Source organism: Entamoeba dispar, genomic scaffold, assembly GCF_000209125.1.
Source record: "Entamoeba dispar SAW760 scf_1105229460623 genomic scaffold, whole genome shotgun sequence".
Taxonomy (NCBI): Eukaryota; Evosea; order Mastigamoebida; family Endamoebidae; genus Entamoeba; species Entamoeba dispar.
In genome coordinates this window covers 1-12,487 of record NW_001854285.1, presented here as the reverse complement: position 1 = coordinate 12,487, position 12,487 = coordinate 1, and the positions used below count along the sequence as shown (strand labels likewise).

General features: G+C 24.7%; 6 protein-coding genes across 6 annotated transcripts, besides 18 other annotated features; 1 reads left to right on the top strand and 5 right to left on the bottom strand.

The window, feature by feature from the left end:
• Nucleotides 1–26: 26 nt before the first annotated feature.
• On the bottom strand, nucleotides 27–1,475 carry EDI_075920 (ATPase WRNIP1, putative; the record flags this gene model as incomplete). Its single annotated transcript, XM_001737445.1, has 1 exon — nucleotides 27–1,475. The coding sequence occupies one exon, from the start codon at nucleotides 1,473–1,475 to the stop codon at nucleotides 27–29; it is 1,449 nt and encodes a 482-aa protein (XP_001737497.1).
• Nucleotides 768–790: a sequence feature (AT_rich).
• Nucleotides 900–921: a sequence feature (AT_rich).
• Nucleotides 1,476–1,555: 80 nt separating the features above from the next.
• Nucleotides 1,556–1,669: a sequence feature (AT_rich).
• Nucleotides 1,670–1,676: 7 nt separating this feature from the next.
• Nucleotides 1,677–2,813: a repeat region.
• Nucleotides 2,814–2,815: 2 nt separating this feature from the next.
• Nucleotides 2,816–2,874: a sequence feature (AT_rich).
• A 513-nt stretch (nucleotides 2,875–3,387) lies between these two features.
• Nucleotides 3,388–3,485: a microsatellite.
• Nucleotides 3,486–4,500: 1,015 nt separating this feature from the next.
• EDI_075910 (uncharacterized protein) lies at nucleotides 4,501–5,582 on the bottom strand (the record flags this gene model as incomplete). The annotated part of the gene is made up of 2 exons (XM_001737444.1): nucleotides 4,501–4,621; nucleotides 4,645–5,582. 2 exons carry the CDS (start codon nucleotides 5,580–5,582, stop codon nucleotides 4,501–4,503), a joined length of 1,059 nt encoding a protein of 352 aa, XP_001737496.1.
• Nucleotides 4,666–4,700: a sequence feature (AT_rich).
• A 60-nt stretch (nucleotides 5,583–5,642) lies between the features above and the next one.
• On the bottom strand, nucleotides 5,643–8,483 carry EDI_075900 (uncharacterized protein; the record flags this gene model as incomplete). The annotated part of the gene is made up of 1 exon (XM_001737443.1): nucleotides 5,643–8,483. The coding sequence occupies one exon, from the start codon at nucleotides 8,481–8,483 to the stop codon at nucleotides 5,643–5,645; it is 2,841 nt and encodes a 946-aa protein (XP_001737495.1).
• Nucleotides 8,484–8,562: 79 nt separating this feature from the next.
• Nucleotides 8,563–8,666: a sequence feature (AT_rich).
• EDI_075890 (uncharacterized protein) lies at nucleotides 8,627–10,185 on the top strand (the record flags this gene model as incomplete). Its single annotated transcript, XM_001737442.1, has 3 exons — nucleotides 8,627–8,731; nucleotides 8,781–8,970; nucleotides 9,020–10,185. The coding sequence occupies 3 exons, from the start codon at nucleotides 8,627–8,629 to the stop codon at nucleotides 10,183–10,185; spliced, it is 1,461 nt and encodes a 486-aa protein (XP_001737494.1).
• Nucleotides 8,737–8,779: a sequence feature (AT_rich).
• Nucleotides 9,546–9,576: a sequence feature (AT_rich).
• Nucleotides 9,876–9,919: a sequence feature (AT_rich).
• Nucleotides 9,957–9,999: a sequence feature (AT_rich).
• Nucleotides 10,140–10,200: a sequence feature (AT_rich).
• EDI_075880 (uncharacterized protein) lies at nucleotides 10,196–11,354 on the bottom strand (the record flags this gene model as incomplete). Its single annotated transcript, XM_001737441.1, has 2 exons — nucleotides 10,196–11,203; nucleotides 11,253–11,354. The coding sequence occupies 2 exons, from the start codon at nucleotides 11,352–11,354 to the stop codon at nucleotides 10,196–10,198; spliced, it is 1,110 nt and encodes a 369-aa protein (XP_001737493.1).
• Nucleotides 10,673–10,721: a sequence feature (AT_rich).
• Nucleotides 10,757–10,777: a sequence feature (AT_rich).
• Nucleotides 11,225–11,247: a sequence feature (AT_rich).
• A 2-nt stretch (nucleotides 11,355–11,356) lies between the features above and the next one.
• Nucleotides 11,357–11,419: a sequence feature (AT_rich).
• A 38-nt stretch (nucleotides 11,420–11,457) lies between these two features.
• Nucleotides 11,458–11,883, bottom strand: EDI_075870 (40S ribosomal protein S23, putative; the record flags this gene model as incomplete). Its single annotated transcript, XM_001737440.1, has 1 exon — nucleotides 11,458–11,883. One exon carries the CDS (start codon nucleotides 11,881–11,883, stop codon nucleotides 11,458–11,460), a length of 426 nt encoding a protein of 141 aa, XP_001737492.1.
• Nucleotides 11,884–11,921: 38 nt separating this feature from the next.
• Nucleotides 11,922–11,974: a sequence feature (AT_rich).
• The last annotated feature ends 513 nt before the right edge of the window (nucleotides 11,975–12,487 follow it).

Below are 12,487 nucleotides of genomic sequence, written 5' to 3'. Positions count from 1 at the left end.
TTATAAATTTAATGGAATTAATACATTTAATGAAATAATTTAGGTGTTGACGGTTGTATTGTTTCTTTATTTATTGGTTTAGTAAATCTATCATATTCAATTACTTTATTAAAAGCTAACTTATCAGGAAGAAATGTCTGAATTTGGTTTGTTTCAGTTGGGTGTTCAGAGCTTGTACTTACTCTAATAGGAACAATATAATTAGGTTGTTCCTTAACCATTTTTTTAAGTGTTAAAGTAGCTTTATATATTGCTGTTGATTTTTTTGCTCGAGTTAAATATAAACAACACTCAGCAAGAACAGTTTTACAATCAGGATATCCTAATATTTCTACTGCTTGAAATGTATTCATTGCTACTACCATTGCGTTAGTGTCTGCTAGTCCAATATCTTCTGTGGCAAATCGAATCATTCTCCTTGCAACATACTTTGGATTTTCTCCACTAAATATCATTCTTCCTAACCAGTATACTGCAGCATTTTCATCACCACCTCTCATACTTTTATGAAATGCACTAATAGTGTTATAATGATCTTCACCACTTTTATCATATTGAAAGTTTTGTTTTTGAAGGAATTTTGAAATAATTTCAGAAGTAAGTGTTATATGAATTACTTCAGGTTCTTCTATTGTTTGATATGAAAGTTCAGTATTTTCCAATTCATTTTTCTTAGATATAGTACAATCATTTTCATCTATTATTATTGTATTATTTTCACTTTCATTACTTTTAATTATTTCTTTTAATTCTTCTTCACTTAAATGATTAAAATAATTAAAAATAAATTCTAAACAATTTAAGCCATTTCTTGCGTCTCCATCAGCATATTTTGAAATAATATTAATTCCTGCTTCATCAATAATAAACTTATTATTTTGGTATTCTTCTTTAATTGCTTTTTTTATTATTTTATTAATACTTTCATTTTCTAGTCTTTTAAGAATTACTAAATTACAACGACTCATTAACGCATTATTTAATTGAAATGATGGATTTTCTGTTGTTGCTCCAATAAGTATAATTGATCCATTTTCTATTGCAGGAAGAAAGATATCTTGTTGTAATTTATTTAATGTATGAATTTCATCTACAAATAAAATAGTATCTTTTTTCTCTCTTTTTTTTCGTTCTTTTGCTTGTTCAATAACATTTTTTAATTCTTCTTTTGAAGTTGTTACTGAAGATATTTGAACAAAGAACGAATTTGACATATTTTTAATAATTCTTGCAATTGTTGTTTTACCACTTCCTGGTGGTCCAAATAAAATAGTCGATTGAAGGCTGTCATTTAAAATCATTGAATTAAATGGTGTTCCAATACCAATTGCACTTTCTTGTCCTATAATATCTTCTAATCTTTTAGGGCGTTGTCTTTCTGCTAATGGAATATAGGAAATATCTTTATCCGAATTACTATCTCGTCTAATCTGAAAAAAAGATTCTAATGTTGATTTTTGTGGTGAAAACCCCATTTATACTATTCAGTTTTTATCAACTTCTCAATTTTTAAAGATTATCTGCATTTATCGTTGATTTTCTTATAACATTTTTCAAAATTTTTTTAAAAACAAAAACTATTATTAGATATTTCTATAATTAGATTTATATGAATATAAATAAATGTTTGATGTGTATTTTGTTTATTTTATTTAGATTATATATATAACGGAAAACATAGACCGTCTATATATCAATATAAAAGAAATAATGAATAATAAAAAATGAATGATGAATATATTAATGAAATAATTAGAAGAGTTAATATTGTACAAGAATAAAATAATAAATAATATATTAGATAGATGGTATTCCAAGAAAGGAATATGGAATAGAATAAAAAATAATAAAACATAAAATCAAAGAAATAGAAATAGAATAAATAATAAAAGAAATGATTGAAAATAAATAATAATAAAAATAAAGAAAATAACAATAAACAAATACATCAATAAATTGAAATTAAATAAATGGATATTTTAGAAGATGATTCAATTCCAAATTAGTATATAAAACTACTATAATCAATACATGGAAGTCAATTAATATTAAAAAATGTATTTCTCCAATTAACTAAAATACAAGATGAAGTAATATTCAATATATACAGAAAAGATAAAATATTAAAAAATGATTAAAATATTATACACTTTATAAATACAAGATATCCACATAGAACACATTCTATTATCTTGTATTTGTCATAAAAAATCACAAATGGAGAAACATGACCATATTGGCATCATCATATGGAAGGGGTTAATAAGAAAATATAAATGAAATAAACAATATAAAAAATTAACATATGAAACAATGTTCTAATGCATTGATATCATTATGATATTGAACAAACAAATAATGCCAAAAAGTGATGGACAGTATCATAAAATACCAGATATATATGTTAGATAAAAAGAATAAAACTGGTCTAATAATTGATATGACTATCGTAGCAGATCACAATATTAATGGAATATATTTGAATAAAAGAAATATGTATAAGGAATTAAAAAATAGGCTAATGAAAATATAGAAACTAAAGGATGTCAAAATAATTCCAGTAGTAATTTCGATTAATGGGCTAGAAAATACGGAAAGTATTAAAATAATTAAAGAATTAAAAATTGAAATTGACATCACTAAAGAAATTAAAAACCTTGTAATTAAAAACATGATGGACGTCATGGAACACTGATTCTACCACAACAAAACATATGTAGTTCCACTACAAGAAGAAGACTCATTGACGGGATTAGTCTCCGCTGAGGCAGGAACAACAGACACAAGTTCTATTAATACTTAATTAACTCTTTAGTTATTTTTTTAAGAACATAATAATAAAAACTAATTTATTTTATTGATTCAAAATATTTTGCCCGAAAACAAATGAATGACAGAAAACATTTAACACAAGGTGTAAGTAAAATATAAGGAAAAAATATAAAAGAAAAAACATTTTGAAGTGATACTAAAGTGAAAAATGAAGAAGAAACAAGAGAAAAGAATGAAGATATAAATGAAGAAATAATCAAATAGATTTTTGTAAAATAACAAGAAGATAGATAAAATAAGAAGAAAAGAAGTTGAAGAGTTGGTCATTATATGGAGTGAAAACAAGTAAGAAAGATGAAGTTGTAGCGAAGAAGAGAATTCCTTATGAGCTAATGCAGTAGATAATGAAAAGAACAATCAGAAACAAGATTTTCGAGAAAAAAATGTTGTATTAGTGTTATTGACTAAATAACTTAAATAATACATTAAGAAGAAATCAAAAATACATAAGAAGACAATTATAATATATTAAACAATAAGAATATTAGAAACAATAAAACAGAAGAATACAATGCACTAAAGGTCATTAGAAGAATAATAGGTTTCACAAGAATGAAATAATTAAGTGAATTAAATAGAATGAATGAGAAAGAAAAAGGAATAGATTTTATAAATATTGAAAGAGAATAAATAATTAAGTAATTAAAGAAATATTTAAGAAAGAAGAGAAAACAACAAGAATTGATTTTAAATATTTAAAGAATATATTCCATCGACATTGTTTAGATGAATGGAAAAGAAGAGGATTAAATGAAATTTCATAATTTAACAGTTAGTTGACAATCAATGAAATGATAATTAAAATATGGAAATTAATAAATATACAAAGAAGATGATACAAATAAGTAAAAAAGAAATGAAGAAGGTCGTGATAGAGTAAGAAAAACACAATGAAAAGTGATAAATCATCATCTATTATGAAAGAGATACCAATTATAAACAATAATAATAATGATTGTATAGAATATGGAAATTATGAATAAAGAAGCTGTGAAGGTTAATAAAAGATAAGATGTTTATATCAGAAATTCAAATAACAAATACACAATTATCATATTTATGATAATTGCGTAAAATAGTCATGAAGAATAGCATTTATGATAAGATTAACATTTATCAAGAATTGTTAGAAAAACAAGGAAACTAGAAAGAATGGTAAAAGTCACGACAAAAATTATAATAAGAATAATAGTCATTAAGAATCAAGAAGGTCATTAAAAGAGTTGGAATAGAAATACTATGTGAAATAATAGTGAAAAATATATTTAACAAAACATGAAAGACCTAATAAATAATGTGATAACTCTATTGATATAGGAATAGAAATGAACCAGAAGAAGAAATCTTTCTAAAGAGTGAATAATTGGATGTAACTTCATCTGAACAAAAAGTAGAAGATACTTGTCTTGAACATAATTTAATTATTATTCTGTTTTGAAGTATTTTATTGTTATGGTATCTGATAAATACTATATGAAATAGTTAAAATAATAAATCTTCTCAACTAAACCAATAACCATAGTTTCTTTCCAAGTAATTATTAACTGTACTTGTGTTACTCATTTATTTATAGTAGCACATTAAAAATATTCATATTTTAACAAATAAAAGGAAAAATAGATTATGTCTAAGACAGATATTAAATTGAGGTTGAAAACAACAAAGGAATTATTGGATATGGATTTTTGATGTAAAAAATGTTTTTAAAGTGTTTTGAGATGTTATCTCTTCAGAACAAATGAATCCTATTGTTTTTAACGTTGTGAATCCTTCATTAATTAAAGACTGCCTAATATTTGTGAACATTTCAACCATCTAACAATTTGAATTAAGTATTTATTAATTGATTTATATTTTAAATAAAATAAGAGATAACAACAAACAACTTGTTCAATCAAATTTTCATTTCCAATATCGTCAAGAACAAAGTACAAAGAAGAGGCTTTCATTTGATGACATTTAAAGATAAGATTTGAATAATATACCATACTTTTTTCATTTGAACCAAATTGAAAAGCATTATTTTCATTAAAAAAGGAATGAATAACTACATTGTAATACATATTTGAATGCATTGTTAAAAACATATCCCCTACTTTCATATTATTAATATTCATGTGTTTAATTTGATATTCATAACCACCGTAATGAATGTCATACTTTAAATTTGATTTTAAATGAAGTTGAATTGAACTTTCAAATTCTTTATGAATAGGAATATTTAATACAGCCAATTCACCATTAAAAATATTTTGAATTGAATTATGTCTTTCAGAGCAATTAGCTGGAAATTCTCCATCAAGAAAAAGAATTGGAGATGAATTAAATTCTACAATCAATTTATTTTTAATTTGTTTAATCTCAAATGAAAAATTGATTTTAATTGAAGAAGGAAGTTGTAGTGGAATAATTTCTAATGCTTTAGGATTTCTAATTTCTGAATTATCATCACAATATTCTTTAATACATCTCCAAAACAATGCAAAGTATTCATTTTGAGAATGTGAAACTTGTTTAATTGAGTCCTCAATTTGAAATAATGCAAAACGATGATAAACACTATTCTGTATTAATGAAAAATATCTAAAAAATAATTCATTTTGTTCTTTATTTATTGTAATAATTTCATTCTTTTCTTCTTGCCATTCTTCAATAATATTTTTCCAATCCTCTTGTTCTTCAACTCTTTTTTCTTCTTCTTCTTGAACGATGTAATTAGTTTCGTTGTTGGTTTCACTTGTTTTTAACATAACTTTTTCTTTTTAAGTTTTGTAAAATAAAAAGAGAGTTTTTTACAAAGAAATAAAAAACTAAATTATTGTTGGTGCGATTGGAGGAATAATTGATTGAACCAAAGAATCGCCCCACCACTTTTTAAATACTAATGCTAACATAATTTTATTTTTGACATAGTCATGACGATTACATAATACTTTAAATACACGATTTCCTAAATCTCTAAAATATGTTGTAAATATAATGTCTTGAGGTGGAAAATTTTTTAATGTTAATGCCATTTCACATATGGCATATCTTACTCTTCCACTATCACCTCGTTCATGAGTTTCAACAAATGTAATTAATCCTTGTTGTGGATCACTCTTTAATAAAGCACGTATTGCTGCAACACGAACTTCATAAAAATTACCTACACTACAAAGTGATGATAAATCACATAACCCAGGTGCCATTTTAATAACAGCTAATGTTACAATATTTCTGTCTGATGGAATAATTTTATCTTTATTTAATTCTCTTTTAAGGAATTTAGTAATTCGTTCATTATCTTCTTCTTTAGAACTAACAATTTTTCCTAAAGCACCAATAACTGATTTAATAAAAACTCCATCTTGATATTTATTTCTTTCATTTGTTGAATTTTCTGCAATTTCTAATAATAAACTAACTGCTTCAGGATATGATGGTAGTGATAATGCATCAATTCTATTTTTATGTTTATCATCATATAATCCTCCCCAGTTAATTTTATCTGTAAGATTATGAACTCTAACATCAGCAAAAGCTCCTATTAACCCTTTTTGTAATTCATATCTTAATGGATTAGAAAAGTCTAATGGTATAACTCCAACACTTTCTTCATAATAGTTTGTTTTATAAAATTGTTTTAATAAATGAAATCCTAAATATCCATTTTGTTCACATGACATACGAGCAATAGCATGTGCAGCAGCAATTTGAACTTTATAGAAACAACGATGATTATTAATCAAAAAATCAAATAAAGCATTAATTCCTTTTTCACTTTTACATTTTTCTAATCCTTCAATTGTTACTAATTGACCTCTAACTGTTCTAACAAATTCTAGTTGTGTTAACCACATATATTCTTGAAATGATTGTTTATCTCTTTTAATTCTTCTTGGATAATCATTATCTGGATCAATTTCAATATAAAGAATTGGTACATCAGTTTCCCCTTGACCACTTCGTTTACAATCTCTTGAATCTAAATCATACATAATTGTTTCTCCAGTATCAGTTTTAATAGGCCTTTTTCTTTGTTTTCTAATTCTTGAATGACATGGAATACTTTTACTTGTTTCTTCTCCAGTTAATTCAATAGTATCTTCAATAGTTTGTTCAACTTCATGAATTCTAACTGGAACAACATTGTATCCTTTTTCTTTTCTAGACTGATGAATTTTAAAATCTGTTTGAATAGTTCTTTGAGTAAACGTAAAACTAACAGCAATTTTACTGTATCCTGTTCCATTTACTAATCGTTCTTCAAATTGTTTCATTAAAGAAGAGTTTTGTGTTTGTAATTCTTTTACAAATTGTCTTGTTTTAATATTTCTTTTGAGATCATCCATTGGTTCTCCATTATTTAAAACCTTTTCACAAACTAACTTTTTCATTCTATCCTTTCCTAAATTATTTTCCATTACTCCCATTGCTATGTCAACCTTTCTTCGAAAATGGTCATTAATTTCCATCTCAGCAAATACTTTTCTTTCTTCTGTATGTAATGGTTCTCCCCATTTTTGGTATAATACTAATTCTTGTGACTCAATAGATTTATATTTTACATAATTTTGTCCATTTACTGTTTTAATAAATTGTTCTGCCAAATAATCACGAATACCTAATGTTATCCATTCATCACTAATTCTATTTGGAATAATATAATGCCCAACCCATTGTGATGCAACTACTCTTCCAATCTCAAAACTAACATGTCTATATCTATCAGCATTGTCTTCAAGATATAAAAGTTCTGTTGATATAATAATAAGACCAGCAAATGACATTGTTTGAGAATGAGGTAATTCTTTAGAAATAACCACTGAAAGAGAGAATGGTTCTGGAGTTGATGTATATTTCTTAATACATTGAATTGCTTTAGGAACCATTTGAGTTAATGTGTATTGTGCTCTCTTTTCTTCAACTGGACCAGAAAAATAACCAACTTTTAATGATGATTCTATTGGTAATAATTTGACAGGTGCAATAATAAAGCCATATGACTTAATAGGAATACGTGTCTTTAATGTATAATTGAATGTTCTCATCTCACCATTAATAATCGGAACACTTGGATTTCCTGTAGCAATGACTACATAAGGATCTGGAACAATAAAAGTCATTTCATAACATACTAACTGAAAAGAATTACAAATACATGGCATCCAAGAGGCAGTATCTAAATAACCATCTAATGTAACTAAACTTGAAGGAGTTGTATATAACCCACTTCCTTTATTTGTTTTATATACTATTCTTAACACATAACTATTTTCAGAATTTAATAAAAGTTTTTCTGGCCAAAAAATCGTTAACTGACCAATACTTCCTTTATACATTTCTTCGAATGTTGAATAAGTAGGAGAATCAATGAGTGGATATTCATTATCAAGAATACCAGGAGTTTGTGTAAAATGACATTGAAATGCAGGAGAATCATCTTTTGTTTGAAGTTCTAATGAAATTGAATCAATGATTAAACGATTAACATGTAATATAATTCCTCGATTTTTAACAAATTCAACTGTTTTATCTGACATTAAAAATGTCATTGCGATTTCACTATCTAATTTCCATGTTTGTGGATCAACTATAAATTTACCAAATACTTCATTTATTGAAATAAATTTAATTGTTTCTTCTTGCACAGTTAATTCAACTTCCATTAAATTTTTGTTTTTTAGTTCTTCACTTTCCTTTGTTTTTGATCAACCCTAAAAATAAATCAACTAAAAAGAGAAAAACAAATATTATGAATATTTATGTTATTTAAAGAACTAAAAAATAATTTTAAAATAAATATCATTTAATGGATATTTCTTATATAAAAAAGATTCTATTAAATTTTACAAAATCATTCAATGAAGTTGAAGAAGAAAGAAAGCCAATTTATTTTTTAATTGATGAGACAACTGTTTGTTTAAATATTTCAATAATTTTACTACAAAAAAATTTAAAATTAGATGTCTATTGTTTCATTTATTAGTCATACTGATAAAATTCAGTTTGGAATTATGACAACAACTTCATTAAAATCAACGTATGATAATAGAACATATGCAAATGCATTAATTTTTATTTCTCCTAGTAAAAAAAGTGTAAATGATTTATGTAATCACCTTCAAAATCCATCATATAATAAATATATCATTTGTTTGTTTATTTATTTAACTGTAATATTTAAAAACTCTTGAATTGATAGTTTTAGTATTTAATGAATCAATTAATGATTTAATAATTCAAAAAATTGCAACTTCTGATATTTTTCATTGTGTTTATAAACTTTGTTCAATTCCATTTCAATTTAAATTTATTACTCCAAATTGTTTTATTTCATTAGAAAAAAATCATTCATATAACACATTATCTTCTTTTCTTCAAATAAACAATTTACATCCATCAATTCTTTTACAAACCAATTCAATTACTATCAATAATAAATTACTTGTTGAACAATTAAAAAAAGAAATAAATCAACCAGATAATACGTCATTACTTATTGTTCTTGATAGATGTTTTGATGGATATACACCATTAATTCCAAATACTTCAGTATTTGGTCAATTAATAGAATATAACCAAATAAATCTTCTAACATATTTTATTAATCAAAACTTTTATTTTAATTTCGAACAAATTCATTCAAAAAATATTTATGAAATGAATTTTGTTGATGCTCAAGAATATATTTCTCAAAAGAAATATGAAATTGATTGTTCTTGGGAAGGATTAAAAGAAAAAATTAAAAATAATATATTACATAGTGGAGATGATGTTGAACTTAATCAAACTTCACTTTCTAAAAATAAATTAGATATCGAAAAAGAAGAAGTAGATGCTTTATATAAAATCATATTTGAATTATCAAAAGAAATGATCAAAAAGTATCAAACAAAAGAAAAATTTGGTGAATATTTTAATCTTCATAATTCAATTAAATTAAATGATTTAAAAGATGAAAGAATAGAAATAATGAAATGTATTTTAAATAAAAATGGAAATTCAAAATATAACCAACAAATAACAAAAAAGTGTAATGAAGAACATAGAATTCTTCCATTTAATTCATATTATGATATAATTAATTCATTATTAATTAATACACAATATACACCACCAATTATTGAATTACTTAATACAATAAAAAATATAAAAGAAACAAAATTTAATATTTTAAAATATCTTAAACTTGAATATGGAAATATAAATAATTGGAATACAATTCTTATTTGGATAGAAGGTGGTATTTCTATGGTTGAAGAAAAATATATTTTTGATTGGTGTCAAAAAAATAAAGAATTTAAAGTAATTATTGGTGGTTCATTAATATTAAATTTTGAAAATTATAAAAATTGGTTATTAGAATAATTTAATTAATTTATTCAAATTTGAATTCTTCAAAATAAACAGGTTTAACATTTATTTTATTGCATTTTGGACATTTAAAAGTTAAGCCAAGAGATTCTGAACAACAATAACAATAACAACAATGTCCACAATTAAATATAGTATTAATATAATGTTTTTTACAGTTCCAACAAATATTGTCATCAGTTTCATTTAAAATGTCTTTACATTTGGGTTTTATAATATTTTGATGATTATTTACACCTCCTACACCAACAAAAAGTCCATTAATTTGAAAATTAGTTTCATGAAATTGATTAACTTCTTCACGGTCCAGTGTAGAACAAATAAAGTAATCAGAACTTATCCAATCACAATCACTACCACTTACAGCTTTAATACAAATCGTTATTGCATCTTTTGGATATGTAGTTATTTGAATTGGCCAAGTATTAATTGTTGTTGAAGAAAATCCAGTAATAAAACTTACTACTTGTGGAAGAATAGCATAATTTTTTAATAAAATTTCATTTACATTTGAATTTGAATATTTAAAAGAACCTGACATAATTTGAATTTGTTTTGTTTCTTCAATATTATTATTATTTATTAACAATTCTGTTATTCTATTTTCTGAAAAAGAAATATCGTATGCAAGTATTCCAATAGTAAGACTTTGAATATCATAATTATTAAATTGTGCTTGAACTTGACAAAAATTCTTATTTATTTTACTAACGTTAAGTGTTAAATTTGATAAATTTAAAGCACTAATTGATTGAATACTAATTATTACTTTAGGAACTTCTTTAAACGTTGAATTAAAATTAATTTTTACTGGTTTACAATTTGTTATTTCTACTGAGTCTGAATAAATAGGTAATGTCTCTTCAAAAATAATATAACTTATTTCTATGGCTGATGATATTTCTTTTTCTCCAATAACATCACACGTAACGGCTGTCTTTGTTACTGATAACGTCGAAACAAAAGAAATATCACTTTGTTCAATTCCAAACTTTGAAACTCCCCAAAACCACTATCTTTAAACTTCTATCTCTTTTAATTTAATAAAATAAATTACAAACACATGGACGTTGGTACTTTTGATTCAATGACTCTTTAATAGACGTTTGACCAGAGTCAATTGTTGAAATATTACATAACATTTTTTGGCATTCAATTGACATTGAAATATTTATTATTTTATTAAGTTTCAAATAACTCAAAAAAGAAAATTAAATTAAAAAAAAATCAAACGTTATTCAAAATTGAAGTCACAATATCACTCGATTAAGCGTGTGGTTTTTGTTTCTTGTTAGTCCAGAGACCCCAGAGGGAAACACCAGCAACACAGACAACTTTGAATCTAACACCTGGAATATCTCCAACAGCGTGTCCTCTTCTACCGAAACCAGAAATTAAAACTTCATCGTTTTCATTGACATAGTTAAGTGAACCATCACGTGGAACAAAAGCAGTGATTTTTTTACCGTTTTTCAACAATCTAACTCTGACACATTTTCTAATACCTGAGTTTGGTTGTTTAGTTTCAATACCAAGTTTTTCTTGAACAAGTCCTTTGGCATGTGAAGCAGTTCCAAGTGGGTTACACTTATATCTGGTTACAAGTTTTCCTTTTTTCCATTCTTTATCAGCCCATTTATTGGCTCTTCTTTGAGCAAGCATTTTACGAGCAGCATGAAGACCTCTAGCCATTAATCTGGACTTAACACTTTTAAGTTCTAGGTTTTTTCTATATAATAAAATTATAATATTTTTATTATTATGAAATAGTAAATATATTAATGAAAATACTTGTTGACTTTACACTACAAGAAAATGTTTATTCATCAATTTAAAATTGATAACTAAGGGAAAAGAAATCAATTAATGTATAAAATGCATTTAATATGATAATTCAATGAAATTAGTTGTAATGAGATGGTTAAATGAGGTTACTTACAAGATTACTTACTAAAGATAAATCTAAATGAGCAATTGGACAAGTTAATGAGTTTGAATTTTTCCATTGTTCTAAGAATTGGGATTGTTCATTGAATTCTTTAAATGCTTGGTTGATATAAATAATATTTTTCTTTTCTGAATCACTCAATTGCTCATTATTTTTTTGGACATTTCTTAAAGTTCTTATTTTTTCTTCTATACGAATACAAACTGATCTATAATATTATTATTGATAATACACAATAAAAGGTAACAAACTGGTCATATAATAAATCACCATAAGTATTATATTTTTGTATTTCTTCTTGAAGAAGTCCACCATTGATTCTGAAAGAAGGAGCAAGTGTCATTTTCA